General features: G+C 43.0%; 1 protein-coding gene across 1 annotated transcript; it reads left to right on the top strand.

The window, feature by feature from the left end:
- The first annotated feature begins 1,004 nt into the window (after positions 1 to 1,004).
- Positions 1,005 to 2,750, top strand: LOC130711751 (uncharacterized). The gene is made up of 3 exons (XM_057561472.1): positions 1,005 to 1,269; positions 1,465 to 1,659; positions 1,840 to 2,750. The coding sequence occupies exons 1-3, from the start codon at positions 1,005 to 1,007 to the stop codon at positions 2,748 to 2,750; spliced, it is 1,371 nt and encodes a 456-aa protein (XP_057417455.1).
- The last annotated feature ends 21,222 nt before the right edge of the window (positions 2,751 to 23,972 follow it).

Raw genomic sequence — 23,972 nt, 5'->3', positions numbered from 1 at the left:
TATTATGAAAAACATAATTAAATTCAGACAAGATTAATGGTATGCTTGAAAGGATATAGATCCAAAATCTGGTTCATTAGGCCCGTTGATATTCAACCTGGTTCATTAGGCCCGCAATTATAACCCGAAAATAAACAAGTCGGGTCGGGTTTGATCCGTAAATAAATGAGCCTATCATTTTGTTTGCCCATATAGGTTGGCGCGCGCGGTTGGCCCATGAGCCAACAAATTAATAAATTAGAAAATGAAAAATATTGGAAAAGTTAAATATAGAGTTGAAATACAGTAGATATTAGTTAACCTCTATTATATTATCTAAATAAAATAATAGAATTTGGAAACATATTTTTCATCCTTTATCAAGCTTTTTGAAAAATTAATAAAAATGTATTGGTCTTCGAACCTGCAAACCAAACTTGTTTAACCCACATATTAAAGAGATCAACCTACATAAAGTCACATCAAATTAACCAGACTTTGCTTGTTTTAATTCCTAAGATTAAAAAGTCTGTGCATGCAAATCAATTTAGACCTATTAGCTTGTGTTGTGTGATTTTTAAAATCATCACTAAAACAATTGCAAATCGTTTGAAAATGATTTTGCCTGATTTAATTTGTCACTCTCAAAGAACCTTTATAACTGGGTGTTTAATTACAGACAACACTTTGTTTGCGTTCGAATACTTCCACTATATGAAGAAGAAAATTAATAGCCGAAATGACATGATGGCTTTAAAATTAGACATGTCAAAGGCTTACAACAGTATTGAGTGACCTTTCTTAAGGTCGGTTTTAGTGAAAATGGGCTTCCCACTCTGTTGGGTTAATTTGATTATGAGCTGTGTCTCATCAGTTAATTTTTCAATTATGTTAAATGGGAACCCCCAACCTCATTTTACACCAGAGATGGGATTAAGACAGGGGATCCTTTATCTCCTTATTTGTTCATCCTTTGTGGTGAGGTTTTTTCTGCTCTTATTGAGTGGCAGGTGTTTTCTTCCAGTATGCATGGTATTAAAATTGCTCGTTCTGCACCTACCATTTCCCATCTTTTGTTTGCAGACGATAATATTGTGTTTTCCCGTGCTGATGTTCGTGAATCAGAATGCGTGAGAACCATTTTGCGGACCTATGAACTAGCATCGGGTCAAGTGATAAATTTAGATAAATCAATGCTTTCAGTTAGCCAAGATGTGCCATATAATTGTTTTCATGAGCTTACACAGCTGTTGAGAGTAAAGGCAGTAGAAAATTTTGATAAATATCTGGGTTTACCCACGATCATTGGGAAGTCAAAAAAATAAATTTTTAATTTTGTTAAAGAAAGAGTTTGGAAAAAATTAAAAGGTTGGAAAGAAAAACCTCTTTCTCGTGCTGGAAGGGAAATACTTATTAAGTTAGTGGCTCAGGCTATTCCATCTTATGTTATGTCATGTTTCATTTTGCCTGATGGTATTTATGCAGATATTGACAGTATGATTGCTCGCTTCTTTTGGGGCGGTGATGTGTCTCGACGGGGACTACACTGGACAAAGTGGGAGAATCTTTGTAAAAATAAGTGTGATGGAGGTCTTGGTTTTAGGGACTTCCGAGCTTTTAATGAGGCACTAGTGGCAAAAAATTGGTGGAGATTATATATGTACCCGGATTCTTTGTTGGGTAAAGTTTTTAAAGCGGTTTACTACCCAGCTGGGTCTCTAATGGAAGCAAAATAAGGATGTAGACTGAGCTATGCGTGGTCTAGTATTTTAAAGGCAGGAGCTAGAATTGAGGGAGGCTTGAGATGGCGAGTGGGAGATGGTGCCCGGATTAAATTTTTGCAAGACTGATGGCTCCCAGATGGGTCCTCACTAGTTTATAGACAGGATGCCATTGAAAGTCTAGGATTGGAAAAGGTGGCAGATTTAGTGGTTAATGGAAGCTGGAATACAGAGTTATTGGATGAGGTTTTTAGCCCTCTAACAGTCCAGAAAATTATGGCAATTCCCCTTTCAATCCAAAGTAACTTGGACGTTCTTTATTGGCATGGAACCTCTAATAGTATTTATGAATGTAAATCTGGTTACAATTATATCAGGAGCTTGGTAACTCGAGAGGAGGCTTCTAGTTCCTCACGTCCGCTGCTGTCCGCTAGTCATTGGCGCTGGTTCTGGTCTAGCCCAACTCTTCCACGGTGCAAGGATGTAGCGTGGCGAGCGGTGCAAAATTTTCTCCCGGTGAGAGGTGAGTTGGCAAGGCGCGGAATGCACCTGGACCCTTGTTGTGCTTTATGTGAATCAGAGATAGAAACGTGTGAACATCTGTTCTTGAAATGTCCAGCGGTTGAAAGAGTGTGGTTTGCTTCAGACATGGCAATGAGGAAGGAAAATTTCAGCTCCATGCATGCGTTGATGGCTGCGGTTCTTGAAGAGGATGATGATGACTTCACAGCAGCGGTCCAGCGGCTGATTTACGTCACTTGGGAAGCCCGCAACTCCTTGGTTTTCAATGGTCGACGCTTGGAGGTGGTGGACGTGCTTCGTCGAGCTGCCACGCTCATGCCATGGAATGATGGAGTTCAAGTTTCAGGTCCAGCCACGGGTTCAAGCTGTGCATCTTGGAAGAGGCCAGAGATAGGAGTTATTAAACTTAATTTTGATGCTTCAATTAAGAATGGTCAGCTTTGGTATAGTGGCAAGAGACTCAAATGGGGAGGTTTTAGGGGATGCTGCTTTATACCCCGTAAATGCTCCTTCTCCTTTGCTTGGTGAAGCTTCTAGTTTCCGGTGGGCGCTACATTTAGCGGTGGATTTTGGCTTCCGTTCAGTGTGCTTTGAAACGGATTGCTTACAGCTTTTTGAGTGGTGGAAGAAGGGGCGAACTGGCTTATCTTATCTGGATACTATTGTTAGGGATTGTCGTTTACTAGCTACGACTTTTAGTTCTTTTAATTTTGCTTTTGTTAGACGCACTGATAATTTAGTTGCAGACTTTCTGGCTAAGCATGCCTCTGAGTCTCTGACTTCCCCAACTATGTTTGGGTGGAGGAGGTTCCGCATGCTGTGGATCACTTGGTGATCAATGATGTAATGGCGTATTCGCCTGTTTTGATTTAATTTAATTGCAGGTCAATTTCAAAAAAAAAATAAAATAAATCAAACTAGGTTTTAGTCCATGCGTACCAACTTGCAACACCATTGACTAAATCATGCAAGGTACCCTAAATAAACCATGGCCTAAAGATTCGAAGGCAGAGTGACATGCCACACATGAGATCCATTCAAGAGTAAAGAGTTCACTCACCATATGAAGATGATGGCAACTTTGTAGGATTTTTACTTTTACCCTTAGATTGTTTAGAACTTTTGCTAGGAATACAACCCATAAGGAATTTAAATATCTGCACATTAAACATCCACGTTAATTAAGAATACATGGTCATATCAAAGTTCCAAATATTTGCCTGTCAAAAAAAAGTTCAAAATATTTCAAAGCAAGAGTCATTATTTGTTGTTACCGTTAACTCCAAACCATCAAATCAAGGAAAAGAAAAGTTAATTAACAACGATTATAATTTGAATGTAAATAATTTTACCTATTTTTTTTGGTACATCGGAAAATTAAACAGGCAAGAAATAAAAACTACAAAGCTAACAAATCTCTAGCCAGAATCGGCTGAAGCTCTTGAGGAGGGCTCTCAAGACAAGTCAGGGGGCAAAGGAGGCTAGCTCCAAGTCCTGCGAGACAATCAACTGCTGCATTCGCCTCTCTAGGGACGTAAGCAAGAGTAACAGTCCAATTCCGATCCAGGAGAAGACGAATATCCAGGAGCTCAGACGCCAAGGCATGAAACTGATACCGATCATTCTCCAAAGCTTCCACAATATCCAAACAATCAACTTCGCAAGTAGCTCTCCTAACATTGGCATTCCACAACAGTGTTAGACCATGCTTTAGAGCTGCAATCTCCGCCCGAAGAGCATCTCCTCCTAGGCTACCTGCATAGAAACCAGATATCCAAGCACCATGGGCATCCCGAACAATGCCACCCATTCCCATTCGATCATCATCATGCTTAAACGCCCCATCTGAGTTCATTTTGTACTCACCGGAAACAGGGGGAGCCCAACGGACTGGAGCATCGTCGACCATGGACAACGACAGACCTCTCGTGAGTAATAGATCATAATCCCTGTGCTCTGTAATAATCCAATTCACAGTGCTTACCATTGTCCAATCGTTATCGCCTAGGACTTCATTATGCCTCCATCTCCATATACCCCATATTGCTGTAAAAAACAGAGAAGCATGAGGACCTTGAGCTTGCGATTTTACCCAGGCTTGGGCATTACTCTCAAAGAAGCCTGGCCACCCGAGAGCATTAAGCCGAACCCAGACATCACGCGCAATTCTACAGTCCCTGAGGCAATGCAAGATGTCCTCGGATTGATGTTGACAACGCGGGCAAGCAGGGGAATTTGCAAGCTTGCATCTGAACCGAAAGCTATTGACTTGGATCGCACCCTGCATGATAAACCAGACAAAGACCCAAATTTTTTCCGGAACCTGAATTTTCCAAATCCATTTCCAGGAATCGGGTGTAGAGGGGGGGAGCTGGGAATAAGACTCAAGAAGCCAGGAGTATGCAGCAGCAGCAGTAAACACACCTTGTCTCCCCTTCTTCCACGTCCAATGATCATGGAGTCTATCATCCACCAGAGGAGTGATGTCGTGCAGCTTCTGCAGAATCAAAGAAGGGACAACAGTATACAAACTAGTCGTGACCCAATCCCCTCCAATCACCAAATCTCTAAGAGACACATGGATGTCATGAATATCCACATAAGGGATGTGATTTGCCAAGTTTCCATGACCACTCCAATCATGGTACCAAAAAGAGGACTCACCGTTCCCCAACTTGAAACCAAACCCGTCCTTTAATTCATCTCTAGCACGCAACACCCCTTTCCAAAGGGAAGAAGAACTAGGCTTGGCCGAGACTTCCAACAAAGAATGGTCTTTTATATACTTATGGGTAAGCACTTGGACCCATAGTTTGTCAGATTGTTGTAACAAGTTCCACACCAGTTTGCCAAGCAGAGAGGTATTTGCAAGCGCTGCATCTCTAATCCCAAGTCCTCCGGCATGCCTGGGCTGAGTAACAATCTCCCACTTCACTCGATGCCACCCACGGTTAGCAGCGGAGTTAGACCAAATAAAGTTTCGAGCCGCTCTATCAATCGAATGGATTGTCTTCCTGGGGAGCCAGACCGCTTGCATATAGTAAGTGGGAATTGCTGTGATAACAGACCTAGCAAGACAAATTTTTCCTGCTGTGTTGAGAAGGCGACTCTTCCAGCCTGCTAATCTCCTCTCAATTTTGTCCATAAGAAAATCAAAATCACCATGAGATACTCTGCCACTGATCATTGGAAAACCTAAGTACTTGCCCAGGTTCCGAACAATTCTGATGGGACATACAACTGCAATATCTCGACGGGTACTTTGGGGAACCCCTCTAGAGCACAAAGCCTTTGATTTCGCAGCACTAACTTTCAAACCTGATGCCGAGCCAAAGTCCTCCAAAATTTCAGCAACCATCTCAACTTGTGATCTAGAGGCCTTGCAAAAAAGAAGCACGTCATCTGCAAAGAAAATATGAGAAAGAGGAGGACCACCTCTAGAAAGAGATATTGGATGCCACAAACTCGCATCCACTGCATTCTGAATACGAACTGAAAGCTTCTCCATGCACATAACAAAAAGGTAGGGAGACAACGGATCCCCTTGGCGGAGACCCCGAACAGGGCTAAACCAAGGGAGCCTAGAACCATTCCAAAGGAGAGCAAGCCTGGATGAAGACACACAGCTCATGATAAGGCGAATAATGAGGTCTGGAAACCCAAATTCCCTCAGAGTTTCCTCCAAGAACCCCCAAGAAAGCTTGTCATAAGCTTTTTCCAAATCAATTTTGAAAGCCATAGAGCCGTTTCTTGCTTTAGAGTGATCAAGGAAGTGGATTGCCTCCTGAGCCAAGATAGCATTGTCAGTGGTCCCCCTCCCCGGAATAAAGCTAGACTGGAGGGGGCCAATAAACTGATCCAAGTAAGGGCGGATACGAAGGACCAGCACCTTCGTGATTATTTTATAAACAACGTTACACAAACTAATGGGGCGAAACTCCTTCATCTGACTATGAACATCAACTTTGGGGATCAAAACAATCAAAGTTTCAGCTAGAGAAGGATCGATAGTACCTGTACTAAACGCATCACTGACCACCCTCCAAACATCCTCCCCAACAATATCCCAATACTGTTTGAAGAACACAGGTTGAAAGCCATCAGGCCCTGGGGCTTTGAACGACTTCATGGACATAAGAGCTCTTTTTACCTCCTCAATGGTGACAGGCTCAAGAAGATCCAGCCGGCAATCCTCAGGAATAGACGGAAAGTTCAGCACCTGAAAGTGGTCAAGCAAAGTATCCCCCCCAGAGCAAAACAAATCCATGAAAAAATCCTGGGCCTCTCTCTGAAGCACACCCTCGTCTGAGCTCCAAGAGCCATCCATCAACTGAAGTCTATGAATTTTATTTCTCTTCCTACGGATAACTGTTTGTGTGTGGAAAAAAGCAGTGTTACGATCACCAAATCTAACCCACTGCTCTCGGGACTTCTGGTACCAAAGAAGCTCCTCATTCCGCAAGATATCTTGGTACTCCGCCTGAAGCTGAGCCTCAAGCTGGACTAGACTAGAAGTCACCCGAACATCAAGTTCTCTCTGGACTCCTCGAAGCCGGCCCTCCACATGTCTCCTCCGTTGGAAGATATTTCCAAAGGTGTGCTTATTAAAGGAGATCGAGTCATTTTGGACACGGTAGAGCTTATCACGCAGCATTCCCCCCGGGCTCCTCCAAGCATTGCTAACAATAGATCGGTAGCCATCATGATTAGCCCAAGCCGCAAGGTAACGGAATGGCCTCTCAACTGGACCCTCTCCAGGAACATTGCATCTAACTATAATAGGGTTGTGATCAGAATGCATCCTTGTTTGAACCTCTACATAAGCCTCAGGAAAAGCAAGTCTCCAGTCACTATCAGCAAAGGCTCGGTCCAATCTCTTAGACATACGAAGGATTCCCCTTTCCTTCCGATGCCAAGTGAACTGACCCCCCTTCGCCTCAAGGTCAATCAAATCACAACTATCCAGAGCAGAAGCAAAACGACGAGCTCTCCCAGGAAGGAAAGCACCTCCCCTCACCTCCGAAGGGTAAAGAATCTCATTAAAATCGCCTACTGCAAGCCAAGGTCTTGAAACACTACCTCGAAGATGAGATAAATGCTCCCAAAGGGCCTCTCTCTGCATAGCCACGGGACTAGCATACACTGCCGAGCAAGTCCAGACATAAGCACCAACAGCAATATCAAAGGTGAGCACTTGAGAGAAAAAGTCAACTAGAGAGATGATAGCCTTGGAATGTTGATGAATTAGCACCCAAATGCCACCACTTTGACCAACGGCTTCCACAATGCACCCAGGAATGAAACCTTGGCTCTTCTAGAACCTAGCTGTTCTATGAAACTGACAGTGAGTCTCCACTAGAATAATAACATCAGGTTTACTCAAGCTGATATAATTCTTCAGAGCTAATTTAGCATTAGCATTCATAGCTCCTCTAACATTCCACATGAATATAATAAAATCTTCAAAACCTATCATGGAAACCATTGAGAAGTGGACCAAGAAAACAACCTAATTAGGTCGCGTCGAGGAGCCTGGTGATAAACTCCTCTCTCTTTCCCTGCTGAAAGTATCCATATTCTCCATATTCTGAGCTTCAAGTCCATGAGATGGCTTGGTAGGGTTAGAAAAATCAGGAGGTTTTCCAAAGGATGACGCATCACTCTGACGTTCCTTCCTACCAAAGATGCCACCTAGAACAACTGGTCCCCTAGATTGGAAAGGTAAAATTTTTTTAACCTGTTGTCCAATACCAGAGGGGGACGTGAACAATGGGGGAAAATTGCTAGTTAATCCTTGAGTAGTATCGCTGCCAGCTTCCGGGGAATTATTTCCAACATTAATTATCTTCAATCCGAGCCCACCGGACTCGGTAACCAACGGGACATGTGTGTTCACCGACTCGGGATTCATAACGGAACCAGCACCTGCTCCCTCACTTGGAGTCTCCAAATTAGCCAATGATTGAGGTATAACTACCTCTGCCACAATTCCCATCATATCATCATTATTCCTTGGCCCCACATTCTCGACCATGGAAGTACTAACAACTTCATTCTTGGACGCAATCTTTGTATAATTTTTGTCAACCTTTTCAAAATTTTGTTCTTTATTGCATGAGATATTTAACTCACCCTGGCCCACACTTTTCTCTTGTGACATAAAGTCATCATCAATCACATGAATATTCTCTGCGTTATTAACCACGCCATGGCCCACATTCTCATCTTGATTCAAATTAGTTCGCAGCACATTAAAACGGGAGCCAGATTTTGTAACTCCTTCCTGATTTTTCGCTCCACGTCCCCTAGAATACACTCCGCCAGCATGGACGTTGCGTTTCTGTTTCCGGTAATCACGCTTTGCCACCATCCATTCCCCAAAGGGTTCCGCCGGCGCCGCTGTGGACATGTGAGGCTGGGCCACCGCAGACACCGCCTGGGACTGTGTGCTCGATTGCCCCGGCTCCATGTTCTTCCCCACCTCCTCAACGAGCAGAGGACATTTCTCTAGTTTGTGGCCATATCTCCCGCAATGAAAACATATCAAGTACAGGCCTTCATATTCCACCTGAAAGTCCAGGTCAATCATAGAGAATTTTGCCACAAGTGTTTTTTGTAAGTTGACCTCGATGCATAAGCGAGCAAACTTGCCTCGTTCCATACCCACCTGAGTCCTACCACCTTCACACTCCTTCAGAGTGCGATCATCGACCTTGATCATACGTCCCAGTTCCGCTCCGATTCGCCACAAGAACTTCTTCTTGTACAGTTCCCCTGGCAACCCTGTTACACGCACCCATACTGCAGCACGTCCCAAGACCCCCGCCGCCGGAATAAATCCTGGTTTCCATTGTTGGACAACCAAGCAATGTCCCAGGATCACCCATGGGCCGCCATCAAAAACATGCATGAAGTCCTCCTGGTTCACAAAGCGTACAACGAAGAAGTCTTGATCCAGATCAATAACCTCCATCTCCCCATACGGTTGCCACAGACTTGCAAGACGTGCCCTCATGAAATTGAGGCTCACCCTTTTCCCCACAAGCTTAACAATCACTGATTTCTTCCATGGCTTGCAGGCTTCCCTGTACTCCTTCTTCATGATCTTGACCACAGGGCAAAGGGGATCTCTCTCTTTCTCAACCTCTGACATTTCCTCTTCTGAATCCGACTCAGAGCCATCACCGTCAGAATCCATTCCAAAGCAATCTTCCACGGCCTCCTCCTCTAGACGGTCCACTCCATTAATTCCAGTGCAGATGTCTCTATACGAAAGCGGTTTCCTCATCAGGTTAAGACCCGTCACTGTAACCAAGGGTTCCTTGCCTACTGAACTCCCTCCAGTGTGCTTAGGCTTGTAGGTGCTCCGCCGGTGAAGGTCCTTCTCCTCCGTCGAAATCCCTCCGCCGTCGTTCGCCATTCTACTTTAGGTTTTAGGTTTCATTATGTGCGCGCTTAATTTAGTTCATTGAAAATTGTAAATAATTTTACCTATTATGTACCAAAAATAATTTTACCTATTAGTTTTGTTTTTTAATTTTGAGTTTTCAAACAAATTTTTTCATTGCAAAATTAAATAATTTTCTATGATATAAATTTTTAAACACAAGAACTCATCTATAAATAAAATTAGTTCTCATATAGTCATATTTATAATCCTTAACATCTTGGCCATGCAATGCAGCTATATATTTGCATTGAAGTTGTAAATAGTTTTTTTTTTAAATGAGACAAAAAATTGATGATTTAGAACAAAAAGAAAAGAGTTTGTTGAGGATAAACACAAATACTGAGGAACCTAGTTCATTGACATCGGGTGAAGTTCTCAAGCCATGTTCAATGCTTTAATGAAATAAAACAAAGTAAGAATCATCTATGTGTGTGCGCGTCGCGATCAGGAGATATTAGAAATATATTTCAAAGTCAGATTCAAAAAGAAAAGTGGATAAAATTATTGGTTAATTTATCAATAACTTTCATATTTTGGATTACTAATGCCTAAAAATACAAGATAAACAATGCATGTAAAGTCACCTCTTTTTTGCAAAAGTTCAAGAAGTCAAGCCAAAGAGTTTGTTGAGGATAAACACAAATACTGAGGGGCGCTTTAAAAGGACTAACTATTATAAAGGAAAGAATATCTACACGTGAATGAGAGAAACAAAGGATCTAAAACCACGCATGATTTTTCAATTAATTAATTCAATGAGAGAAATAAAATAGTATTATATACATGCCTAGCTCTTAAATGTGATATAAATCACGAAGTTATTATTTTGTACAATAAAGCTAGCTAGTTCAAAATATATTGATAGGAGTTTTGATTTATTCCTATATCTATTTTTGAATGAAAACTACAATTATATTAAGCAAAAATAGGCATAGAAGCCATTACATCAGCATGAACCAAATCAATAACCTCAACTGGAACCTCTTCCAATCAAACCATGTCAGAATAATTGGAAGCATTACGTGCTAGGAAATCAGCAACAGAATTGCCCCCCCCCCCCCCGGCGAACAAAAGACATGCAAGTCAACATAATCAAAAAAATGAGATAACATGAAACAATCACTAATAATACTAGCTAAATACGATATGCCATCCGACGGCTTCTTCCAACGCTGGAAGAGCTGTAAACAGTCTGTCTCAAATAGCACACAACGAAATCTCATCGGAACAGCAAGCTGCATGGACCACCTAAGAGCCATAGCCTCCCCCATGATTGGCGACGAAGCATGAAGGAGATGTTGTGTTGCAGAAGCAAGCACCTCACCATGCATATATATCCCTCACAACCAAACCAAAACCCACCAGCCCCGTGGATGCCACCACTGCATCGAAATTTAGCTTGTAAATTCTGTGCGTCGGCCTTACCCAAGAAGATGGCAGCGTCGGGCTTGGTTTGGGCACCACGGCTGCGTCCACGACGGGAGCAGCAGCTAGCATACAACAGCGTTGCACCACAACAGCAACCGGGACAAGCACCTCACCACCTTGGAAAACAACATGGTTACGCGCCTCCCAAAGAGCATACACACCTGCCTGCCTAACCGCGAGAGCATCATCATCTGTCGCAAGGAGAAAATCAGCCAAAAATTCCTCCATGTTTCCAAACCTGTGCAACCGAAGGGATAAAGGAGAACCAAACCATAAGCTCTGTGCAACAGGACAAGATACAAACAAATGAAATACCGTCTCCTCATCACTGGCGCACAACAGGCACAAAGGGTCAACATCAAGGCCTCTCCGGCGAAGGGAAACACGAACATGCAGCAAACCAGAGACCACACGCCACGCCACCTCCTTGCAACGGGGCTAAGCATCGGTACGCCAGAACTTCTTCCACAAAGGTGCAGGAAGTGAAGGTTGAGAAGATGTTGAAGAGCAAGAACCAAGAACCTTCCTGCGAACAAAAACATATCCAGATTTGGAACAATAATTGCCATCCACAGTTTCAGGCCACATAAGAGTATCAATACCACCATGCAAAGGAAAAAGGAATTTGTAAAATAATGGAAACAGTAGCTGGGTGGAAATTAAAATCCACCAGGTCATGCTTCCAAGAGTTGGACGCATGGTCAATCAAATGAGTGACCTTAGACTCCCCACGTTCAGCCATTAAATCCTGCCTACAAATAACAAGATCCCCATTTGGTAACCATTTATCATGAAGGATATCAACCCTGCTACCATCTCCAATTCTCCAAAGGCCCCCTTCATGAAAAATCCAACTGGACTTAATAATACTGGACCATGCATAGCTTGAGCGATAGCCAAGTTTTGCTCCCAATAAATCACCATGCGGGAAATAAACTCCCTTAAAAACCTGAGCAAGTAAAGTTTCCGGATGAGAAAAAATTCTCCACCAATTCTTAGCCACAAGGGCATTATTAAACGACTTAAAATCACGAAAACCAAGGTCACCATCAAATTTAGATCTCGTTAACTTTTGCCATCTAGCCCAATGTAGGCCTCTCCTTTCGACATCGCCACCCCAATAAAACCTGGACACCATCCTTTCAATATCTGCACAAAGAGAGTCAGGTAAAATAAAACATGACATAGCATAAGATGGTATCGCTTGTACAACAGATTTAATCAAAATCTCACGACTAGCTCTGGAAAGCGTGGACTCCTTCCACCCTTTGAGCTTCTTCCAGACACGATCTTTAACAAAATTAAAGATCCGAGTCTTAGACTTACCTATCATAGTTGGTAAACCAAGATAAAATGATATAGGAATAAATTAAATGAATAGGAATTGATTTATTCCTATATCATTTTCACTTTTGTCTCATTTTTAGTAACTTTCTTTTTATTTTCACCCACTTTCTAGCTTATGTGGCTTATTTGCTTTGAATATCCACTAATTAAGGCAATGAAAAATTCTACCTCACCTTTTGTGCAAGAGAAATTCTTGCATAGACACACCTAACATCATTTTTCAGCCCCTAATTAAAATTAATAATAATTTGTTAATTATAATATGCAATGGCCCAACTCTAGACATATAGTATAACTTTATTTTATCGTTTTTGTTATAAATTCGTCACTGTCAGAGGCTATACTACTGTTTTTACTTTCTTTTTTCCGTCACAAAAATCCTGGAGAGACGGAATAAGACAATAAGTAGTGAGAAGTCCTTCGTCGCAACACATTTAGCGACAGAGTTCTAACCTGTCACAAAATCCTTGTAAAATAAAGAAGGCTTAATCGCACTTTTGGTCCCCCACGAATGCTATATGTGTCATCAGGGTCCCTAAACTTCAAAAATCTCATTATGCATCCCCAACGTTTATCCCAGTTAACAACTATGGTCCCTCCTTTCATTTCCGTCCAAAAACTAACGGTTCTGAGGTTAAAAATGTAATTGACTCCAAAAAAATAATTATAAAATTAAAAACTCAGAAAACAATCAAAGCATAATGTTGTTCTTCATCTTCATCTTCTTCCTCTCCAATTTCATAATCTTCGAAATTAAAAACCAAACAAATTTCAAAAAAAAATCATATTTTATATTAAATTTAAATCTGCCTAAACTATTTGCTCAAATTCCTAATCTGAAATCCCTCCCTAAAACCCCTAATATACTTATTTATCTTCATCTCCAAAATCACATGAGACCCAAAAAATCATTCCTTGACCTCATCAGACCCGTCAATGATCTCATGAGACCTAAAAATCTTTCCTTTGTGACTGTGAGTTCTCTAATCGCTCTTTCTTTCCCTGAAATTTTCTCCATTCTCTTCTCCTCTTCCAGGCATAGCATTCGTGGTAGATCGATACTATATGTGCCATCGAGGTAGTCTCTTCTCCTCTTCTCATCTATATGTGCCATCGAGGTAGAGAAAGCACTGAGCGACGCAATATTGTTAGTTACGGAATATTTCTGTCACAAACAAAGAAAGTAAAAAAAAATGATATCACCACTGGCAGTGGCGATTTAAAAAAAATGGTATCGTTTTTTAAAGTATTTCGATCTACACCAATTTGGTAATTAAAATAAAAGATACACTACATTAGTAAATATTTTTAAAAAGTATACTGTAAATGTAAAAAAAACTCATAGTCTCTTAACCTCCTTGGTCTGTTGATGGGTCTCGTGGATCTTGTTACAACAGATAGAGAAGTAGATTGGGGATTCTACTAGTGGTTATAAGCACTCTGAGTTCGGACAGACACGAATTATATCAAAACAACAATGTTTTTTTTTACAACAAAAACATATATTGATAGAAAAAAATGAGTCCATGAGAACACTCATCTCATGGTAGAGAACTAACAAACAAATCAGCTTTAAATGATTGGGGAAAACATTGCAAGGGGAAATATTGCTTGGGAAATAGCCTCATTAAAACCTTACTAGGAAAACCCAATGGGAAAAATTTAGTGAAGAAAAAATAGTACCACACTCACAAGCCACCCAAGCTACAAAAACACCCAACAATACAAGCACACCCCAAATCAGCCCAAGATTCTCATAGCATGACCAAAGCAAACTGGCAAGTACACACCACTAATAGAAGTCAAGACAGCAGCAACTATGCAAAAGCTCATCCATAAGATGCTTTCACCACACAATTTCATATCCAAATACTATATACCACAGTCATGAGATGCTCTGTCATAATCCTGCAGACATACCAAAAATCAACAATAGCCAAGACCAAACGCACTTGTGACAATCAACACCATACAACTACCACTGCAATTGCATGAAATTTCCAATATCCCTCCATCTGCCAATGAACCAACCTGCCAACAAAAATAAAACTGCAACACCCAGCAGTATCATGTAACATAAAGCCAACCCACAAACTCTTACCACATGGGAAAACTATCAGTAAACAGCCCTGTTCCGGTAGAGGCTGGCAGGGGCCGTCCGTCTTCCACGCCCGTCCAGACACGACTCTTAAGCTCCAAGTCCACTACTTTAGTGGACTAGAGCTGGGGGACTACTGTTCAGGTAGAGGCTGGCAGGGGCCGACCGGCGCAACGGAAGGACGCTCGAGCGAACCTCACCTAAAGCTCCGAGTCCACTACTTTAGTGGACTGGAGCTGGGGGACTACTGTTCTGGGACGGACGGAGCACTCCCAGTGCCCGATCACGTCCACCGGGGAAGGCCCAAAGGGACGACCGGGGTAGGATGGTCGGTCCCTGTACCACGAGCAGGACGACATTCACCCCTGACCCCAGGAACCTGGACCCCACCACCTAGGGCTTGACCTAGGCCCACCCCCTACGAAACTAGGGTGGTTGGAAGGTGGGTCCCGAAGTAATCAGAGTCGTTGGATTACTGGAAGCAACAGAGGGAGCAGAAAGATCCAACGACTCTTAGCCCACCGGTACGGACCATGCATGACGTTGCATGGCTCCAACCCTAATATCTCAGCGTGTATATAAGGGAGGCAACACCTCCACTCCAAGGTACGTTATTTTCTTCACCTCAACACTTACTCACTCGATTCCCCTACTCACTTTGGCATTGGAGTCCCTTGCAGGAGCCCCTCCCGGGATCGCCCAGCTCGCCAGTTCACCAGTCCAACTGCCCCAGCACCCCATGATCCTTCCCGATCATTTGGCGCCGTCTGTGGGGATCGAGTAAACTTTTCCTCCGCCACGTGCCGTCAGAGACAGGAGCAGCTACGAGACGCAATGGTAGAAACCCGACAGACTTCTCGCCGTTTCAACCAAACTCCCGAGGGCCATGTGGAAACACTTGAAGAGTCCGCGAACCGACAACCCTCCCCCCGACCCTAGAGGACTACCCCTCCAACTCCGCCTCGGAGGCGATCCCCGGAACCAGGGATCCTCACCCCCCAGGCCGCGCACGAAGCCCTGTGCAGGCTGGAGGCCCGGGTTAGGGCAATGGAGAAGGAGCACCCTCCGGAGGTAGGGCAGGAGCGCAATGTCCAAGCTCGCAACACTCGGGACGAAATCCGCACCCTCCGAGCGCGCCTCCGCCAGCTGGAGGAACTGGAAGAACGATCCAGACAAGATCCGACGTTCTCTCAAGAGGGGGAGACGGGAAGGAGACCCCTCCCACCTTCAAACTACCAAGACGACCATGTCAGAGAACAGACTACGGAAAGAGCCGTAAACCAGCCCTCCCATCACCGCAGGCACCATTCCCCTCGCAGGAGTTACTCCGGACGAAGGAGCCCCATTTCCACCAGGGAACCGCTCAGGGACCCGGCACGCCCGCACAACGCCCTGGTTACCCTGCCGCAAACGATCAACGGCCCTCTCTCTCCAGACATCATGGCAACCCCTTTCCCCCCAGGGTGGTCAAGACCTAAAATGAAACTCTATGAGGGTGACTCCGACCCGACTAAGCACATCAACTTCTTCGTGGGAGCCATGCAGTATGCCGGAGCTAGCGACCCGATCTACTGCCGCTGCTTTCCGATGAGCTTAGGGAAAGGCCCAATGAACTGGTTTCAGAACCTCCCCAACAACTCCATTCACAACTGGGAAGGGGTCATGACAATTTTTTTAGCCCAGTACTCCTTTGTGAGGAACATCCCGAAGTCAGAAGAGACCTTGGCCCTGATCAAGCAGGGCGAGAAGGAATCCCTGAAGGCCTTCCTTAACCGCTTCAACAAAGAAGCCGGAGACATTCCGGACCCCCTTCCCCAGGTCCGCCTAATCTTGGTACGACAAGCGCTAAGACCAGGTCCTTTCTTGACTTCCCTGGATGGGAAGAAAGCTAGGACACTGGAAGAATTTCAAACCCGATCAGAGAAATACATTAACATGGAGGAAGCGACGACACTAAGGTCACCCAATCAGAACCCGACCCATAAGCCCTCTGAGAAAACCCGGGACCCCGGCGAGACTAAGCGTGATCGCGAACCCCGACGGAAGAGCCAGGATGACAAAAAGCAAAAACGGAAGAAGTTCGATAGCTACACCCCCTTGAACTCTTCCCTCTCCCGCATCTTACGGGAGAGAGCCTCAACCAACCTCAGGGATAGACCCCCACCACTACTCACGCGGGGGGATAAGCTGGATTAAAAAAGGTTCTGCAATTTCCACGACAGCCCCGGCCATAACACGGACGAAAGCCTGAACCTGAAGGACAAGGTAGAAGAACTAGTCAGAATTGGGAGATTGTCAAAATATGTTGCTCTCTCTTCGGGCGACTTATCTCGCCCACGCTCACCGCCTGCGAGAAGGTCACCCACCCCGCCCAGAACCCGGGCCAGAACGCCTCCCAGGAGCCGAGCCCGGACACCCCCTCGAGCGAGGAACCCCCTCGTCGCAGAAGTCCCGATCGACACAGGAGCCCTGATCGTCGTAGAAGTCCATATGGACGTTGATCTCCAGATCGGCGGGAACAAGATGAAGTACGGAGGCGCCACGGAACTAATCTAGTCAGTTTCGGCTCAATTGCGGGAGGATGGGCCGCCGACGGACCATCAAACAACAGTCGGAAGATGAGCACTCGAGTCATCATGTCAGCCGCTGGACGACCTCGGCCTAGCTCCCTGCACCCTTGTTGGTAAATCCGCAAGTGTACGAATCCACCCGGTTTTAAATATCGAACCACAGGGATTGTGAGTGAATAGATTCGGTTCAAGCTTTGAGTTTGAAGGTTTGTTTTATTGAGGCAAACATATGTCGAAGTAGTAATAAGGAAAAAGAAAATATAAATTCAGAAATGAAACAGAAAATGAAAAGAAAGAGTGATTTACTTTGGGTTCTTGCTCAACTAATCAATTCAAGCACATCATTCTAAGCACATGTTCTCATGAATCTCTCCTTGATGTTATAGCCTAAGCAACTACCTATCGATGCCTCGCATAGATAATTCTTTCAAACCAAAAGATAAGCCCAATTCCTTGTGTACTTAAACATTTGTTTGAAGCATAAAGATTATAAAGTTCAGGCCAACAAACCCCAACCTTTCCTCTATTCCTAGCAGCAAGTATAGAAGAGGTAATCCCATAACAAGTCCCTAATCTATAACAAACTTCCGTTCTATTATAGAAAAGCATAAAGCTAGCACATGTTCTAACTTGAAACATAAAGCATGGATATGAGACTCAAGGGAAGAAGAAGAACATGTGGGAAAGAACTTAAGATTATAACTTAAAAGGAAAAGTCTTACAAGCAAACCAAAGTAAAAGAAGAGAGATTAGCCAAGCATGGCAAGAGCCATGCTTGGCTAAGAACCTTAAACACAAGCTTGGAAGCCCTCTCTCACTCTCCTAGATGATCCTCTACCTCTGAATTTTACAAAGTATCAAAAGATTGTCAAAGATTACAAAAGGAAATGACTAAAATCCTATTTATAGGCAAAATAAACGAGGCTGAGCTGTTCTGGGCGCTCAGGCGCCAATTCAGAGCGCCTGAGCGCCAATTGCATGCCCAAATCATGCTCTCTGGAGCTAATTGGCGCCTACCCAGCGCCTGCCAACGCCTAGGCGCTCCAGCTCGCCTGAAAATGACTTTTTGGCTTCTGAAACTCCTCTTTTCAATCCTCTTTAAGTTCTCCATCAATTCCATGCTTCTTGGCCTTCTTTCTCCTTCAGTTTCTGCTCTCCAAACCTAACCAACAAGTCAAGGAAGAATCTAGAAGCTCAAAGAGCTCATTAGCACAAGAGGTCCTTCATAAAACAAAAGAAAATCATGCAAGTCCTAAACTTAACTTAAAATGCAAGAAAACTCCCTATAAAACTACAAAATTACCAAAACAAAACAAAGACTCAAGAAAAGATAAAAATGCATGAGAATGCATGAAACACTACATGAGACACAAGAAAAAGACTCAAAACCTACAAAGAAAAACCCTAAAAACATCATATAAACCCGGGCCATCACACCACTATACTCAACGACAGCTCGCCCTCGAGCGTCATTAAGATTAGCTTGCCCTCAAGCACAAAGAATTACTCCCAACACACATGCCAAAAGAGGGATACTGTTTTAGAAAACCGGGGGATCAAGTAAATGCAGTTAGTTCCAAGAGAAAGATTCAACAATCAACTTCATGCTGTAAGATCAAGTTTTGATCTAGTAGTACAACTCTATGTTTTGATGATTACAAGTTAACCTTTTGATATGAACAATTGTGGTACTCTAACGTGTTTTTCTGAGTGTGCTATTTACAGGCTCTGACCTCAACTCAATCTCACACAAATCAGAAGCACTGTGTATAAAGAGCGACCCAAGCAACGCTTTCGCATTCACCATGTTCAGTATGAACAGTGGAAGAGCTTCAGAAGTTCTGAAGTTATACAAACTCTGATGTGGACTCAGTCACTAGAAGTTCTGAAGATCCAGAAAGTCTGATAACCAAGAAACACTGAAGGCTCAGATATTCTGATGGTGTAGAAGACTCTGAAGATCCAGAAGCTGATTAGTGAAATTCTGATGTCCAGAAGCAAGATACTCTGAAGACCATGTACTTTCCTCTGAGTTCAGAATCAGAAGAAACAATGGTCAGAGGATCTGGGCTTTCCCTCTGACTCTGATCAACCGGCTTCACAAGTTCCAATATGAAGCATTCCCCTGATCAGAAGTCTCCTAGGTTTAAAGGTCAAGTCGCTATCCAAGTACAAAAGCAACTGTACCTCCCTGACGACCTACCTAACAGTCTCAGACATAGCAGAAGCTGGATTTTCCAGAACTACCCTCCAACGGTAGCATTTTCCATGCAACGCTCAACCCTAATCCTTGGAGTATATAAAGAGGCTGAAGACTGAAAGAAGCGGCGAGAAGCATTCACATACGCGCAAGACAAATTCAAATTCTTCTAAGCTTTCTTTCATCTGGAATTCATTGAGTTTACTATTAGCTTTTTAGAAGCAAATCTCTTGTAAACAATTCTTTGATAAACAGTTTGTTTAGTTCCTTTAGGAGATCAAGGTTGATCGGATCCTAGAGAAGACTAAGAGAGTGAATCTTAGTGTGAGCTAAGTCAGTGTAATTGTTAGTCACTTGTAGGTTTCAAGTGCAGTTGTAACTCTTACCTGATTAGTGGATTGTCTTCATTCTAAGAAGGAAGAAATCACCTTAACAGGTGGACTGGAGTAGCTTGAGTGATTTATCAAGTGAACCAGGATAAAATCTTTGTGTGCTTTTCTATCTCTTATCTTTAGCACTTAAGTTCTCGAAAGATTTGTCAAAATCTTTAAGGTGGAAGCTTTATACTGAAAACGTTATTCAAACCCCCCCCCTTTCTACCGTTTTTCATACCTTCAATTGGTATCAGAGCGCAAGTTCTGATTACCACACCTAACAGTGTTCAGTGATCCGGGCCGGTGTGAAAAACAATGGCTGCCACCACCAGTGAAACTCAAAGAGATGGTTACAATGCAAAGCCTCCTATGTTCGACGGTCAAAGGTTCGAATACTGGAAAGATAGACTGGAAAGTTTCTTTCTGGGTTTCGATGCAGATCTCTGGGATATTATTGTGGATGGCTACGAGCGTCCAGTTGATGCAGATGGCAAGAAGATCCCAAGGTCAGAGATGACTGCAGATCAAAAGAAGCTGTACTCACAACATCACAAAGCAAGAGCAATTCTTCTAAGTGCTATTTCCTATGAAGAGTACCAGAAGATTACAGATCGTGAGTTTGCGAAAGGCATTTTCGAATCTCTGAAGATGTCTCATGAAGGAAACAAGAAAGTCAAAGAATCAAAGGCATTGTCTTTGATCCAAAAGTATGAATCCTTCATCATGGAGCCAAATGAGTCCATTGAAGAAATGTTCTCCAGATTTCAGTTGCTTGTAGCTGGCATACGACCTCTCAACAAGAGCTACACAACAAAAGATCATGTCATAAGGGTCATCAGGTGTCTTCCTGAAAGTTGGATGCCTTTAGTGACTTCAATAGAGCTCACGAGAGATGTTGAGAATATGAGTTTAGAAGAACTCATCAGCATTTTGAAATGCCATGAGCTGAAGCGCTCAGAGATGCAAGATCTGAGGAAAAAGTCCATAGCCTTGAAATCTAAATCTGAAAAGGCTAAGGCTGAGAAGTCAAAAGCTCTTCAAGCTGAAGAAGAGGAATCTGAAGAAGCATCAGAAGATTCTGATGAAGATGAGCTGACTCTGATCTCCAAGAGACTCAATCGCATCTGGAAGCACAGGCAGAGCAAATACAAAGGCTCTGGAAAGGCAAAAGGAAAGTCTGAATCCTCAGGTCAGAAGAAGTCCTCACTTAAGGAAGTCACATGCTTTGAGTGCAAAGAATCAGGGCACTACAAAAGTGACTGTCCAAAGTTGAAGAAGGACAAGAAGCCAAAGAAGCACTTCAAGACAAAGAAGAGTCTGATGGTGACATTTGATGAATCAGAGTCAGAGGATGTTGACTCTGATGGTGAAGTCCAAGGACTCATGGCTATTGTCAAAGACAAGGAAGCAGAGTCAAAGGGAGCCGTTGACTCTGACTCAGAATCAGAAGGAGATCCTAACTCAGACGATGAAAATGAGGTATTCGCTTCTTTCTCTACCTCTGAACTGAAACATGCATTGTCTGATATCATGGATAAATATAACTCCTTATTGTCTAAGCATAAGAAGCTGAAAAAGGACTTATCTGCTGTTTCCAAGACTCCTTCTGAACATGAGAAAATTATTTCTGATTTGAAAAAGGATAATCATGCTTTGATCAATTCTAACTCTGTGCTTAAGAACCAGATTGCTAAGTTAGAAGAAATTGTTGCCTGTGATGCCTCTGATTGTAGAAATGAGTCTAAGTATGAAAAGTCTTTTCAAAGATTCCTAGCTAAAAGCGTGGATAGAAGCTTAATGGCTTCAATGATCTATGGCGTAAGCAGAAATGGAATGCATGGCATTGGCTATTCTAAACCAATTAGAAATGAGCCCTCTGTGTCTAAAGCTAAATCCTTGTATGAATGCTTTGTTCCCTCTGGTACCATATTGCCTGATCCTTTACCTGCTAAAGTTGCTAAAAACCCTCTTAAAAAAGGATCCTTCTCTATGACTAAATATCATGCAAATATTCCTTTAAAATATCATGTTGAGACACCCAAGGTGATCAGAACCTCTGGGGTAACTAACAAGAGAGGACCCAGAAAGTGGGTACCTAAGGACAAGATTATCTATGTTGCAGATATCCTTGATAGCTCCACTGAAACACCAATCATGGTATCTGGACAGTGGATGCTCGCGTCACATGACGGGAGAAAGGCGTATGTTCCGAGAGCTGAAACTTAAGCCTGGAGGCGAAGTTGGCTTTGGAGGAAATGAAAAGGGTAAAATTGTTGGTACTGGTACTATTTGTGTAGATAGTAGTCCATGCATTGATAATGTGTTATTGGTAGACGGCTTAACACATAACTTATTGTCTATAAGTCAATTAGCTGACAAGGGTTATGATGTTATATTCAATCAAAAGTCCTGCAGGGCTGTAAGTCAAATCGATGGCTCTGTTCTGTTTAACAGCAAGAGGAAGAACAACATTTATAAGATCAGATTATCTGAGTTGGAGGCTCAGAATGTGAAGTGCCTTCTGTCTGTTAATGAAGAGCAGTGGGTATGGCATAGACGGTTAGGGCATGCCAGTATGAGAAAGATTTCTCAGCTGAGCAAGCTAAACCTTGTCAGGGGCTTACCCAATCTGAAGTTCGCTTCAGACGCTCTCTGTGAAGCATGTCAGAAAGGCAAATTCACAAAAGTCCCTTTCAAGGCAAAGAATGTTGTCTCAACCTCAAGGCCGTTGGAACTTCTGCATATCGACCTTTTTGGACCAGTGAAAACTGAGTCTATAGGTGGCAAGAGAAATGGGATGGTTATCGTTGATGACTATAGCCGCTGGACATGGGTAAAGTTTCTAACCCGCAAGGATGAGTCTCATGCTGTGTTCTCTACCTTCATTGCTCAAGTGCAAAATGAGAAAGGAGATGTAGTCAGAAACAAGGCAAGGCTAGTTGCTCAAGGCTACAGCCAGCAGGAAGGAATAGACTACACTGAAACATTTGCTCCAGTAGCAAGACTGGAGGCAATCAGACTGTTGATCTATTTTTCAGTGAATCACAACATAGTTTTACATCAGATGGACGTGAAGAGTGCCTTCCTAAATGGTTATATTTCAGAGGAAGTCTATGTTCATCAACCCCCAGGTTTTGAAGATGAGAAGAAGCCAGACCATGTGTTCAAATTGAAGAAGTCACTCTACGGTTTGAAGCAAGCTCCCAGAGCATGGTATGAGAGACTCAGCTCATTCCTTCTGGAGAATGAGTTTGTAAGGGGTAAAGTAGATACAACTCTCTTTTGCAAGACTTATAAAGATGATATCTTAATTGTGCAAATTTATGTTGATGATATTATATTTGGTTCTGCTAATCAATCTCTATGCAAAGAATTTTCTGAGATGATGCAGGCTGAATTTGAGATGAGTATGATGGGAGAATTAAAGTACTTTCTGGGAATACAAGTTGATCAAACACCAGAAGGAACATATATCCATCAGAGCAAGTACACTAAAGAACTTCTGAAGAAGTTCAACATGCTGGAATCAACAGTGGCCAAGACTCCAATGCATCCTACATGCATTCTGGAGAAAGAAGATAAAAGTGGTAAAGTATGTCAGAAGCTCTATCGTGGCATGATAGGTTCACTTCTATACTTAACTGCATCTAGGCCAGACATACTATTTAGTGTTCATTTATGTGCTCGTTTCCAATCAGATCCAAGGGAAACCCACTTAACTGCTGTTAAGAGGATCCTAAGGTATCTGAAAGGCACCACTAACCTTGGCTTGATGTATAAGAAAACATCAGAGTATAAGCTTTCAGGTTATTGTGATGTTGATTATGCTGGAGATAGAACAGAGAGAAAAAGTACTTCTGGAAATTGTCAATTTCTGGGAAGCAATCCAGTCTCATGGGCAAGCAAGAGGCAATCAACCATTGCACTATCAACTGCAGAGGCAGAATATATCTCAGCAGCAATATGCAGCACTCAGATGCTCTGGATGAAACATCAGCTGGAGGATTATCAGATCCTTGAGAGCAATATCCCAATCTATTGTGATAACACTGCTGCAATCTCATTGAGTAAGAATCCTATCTTGCATTCAAGGGCAAAGCACATTGAGGTAAAGTATCACTTTATTAGAGATTATGTACAGAAGGGCGTACTTCTTCTGAAGTTTGTTGATACTGACCATCAATGGGCAGATATCTTTACAAAGCCCTTAGCAGAGGATAGATTTAATTTTATTCTGAAAAATCTGAACATGGACTTTTGTCCAGAGTGAAGATGGATCAGAA

The sequence above is a fragment of the Lotus japonicus genome, chromosome 1, assembly GCF_012489685.1.
Source record: "Lotus japonicus ecotype B-129 chromosome 1, LjGifu_v1.2".
NCBI lineage: Eukaryota > Viridiplantae > Streptophyta > Magnoliopsida > Fabales > Fabaceae > Lotus > Lotus japonicus.
The sequence above is the reverse complement of the archived record's forward strand: the minus strand, read 5'-3'. Positions and strand labels throughout refer to the sequence as shown.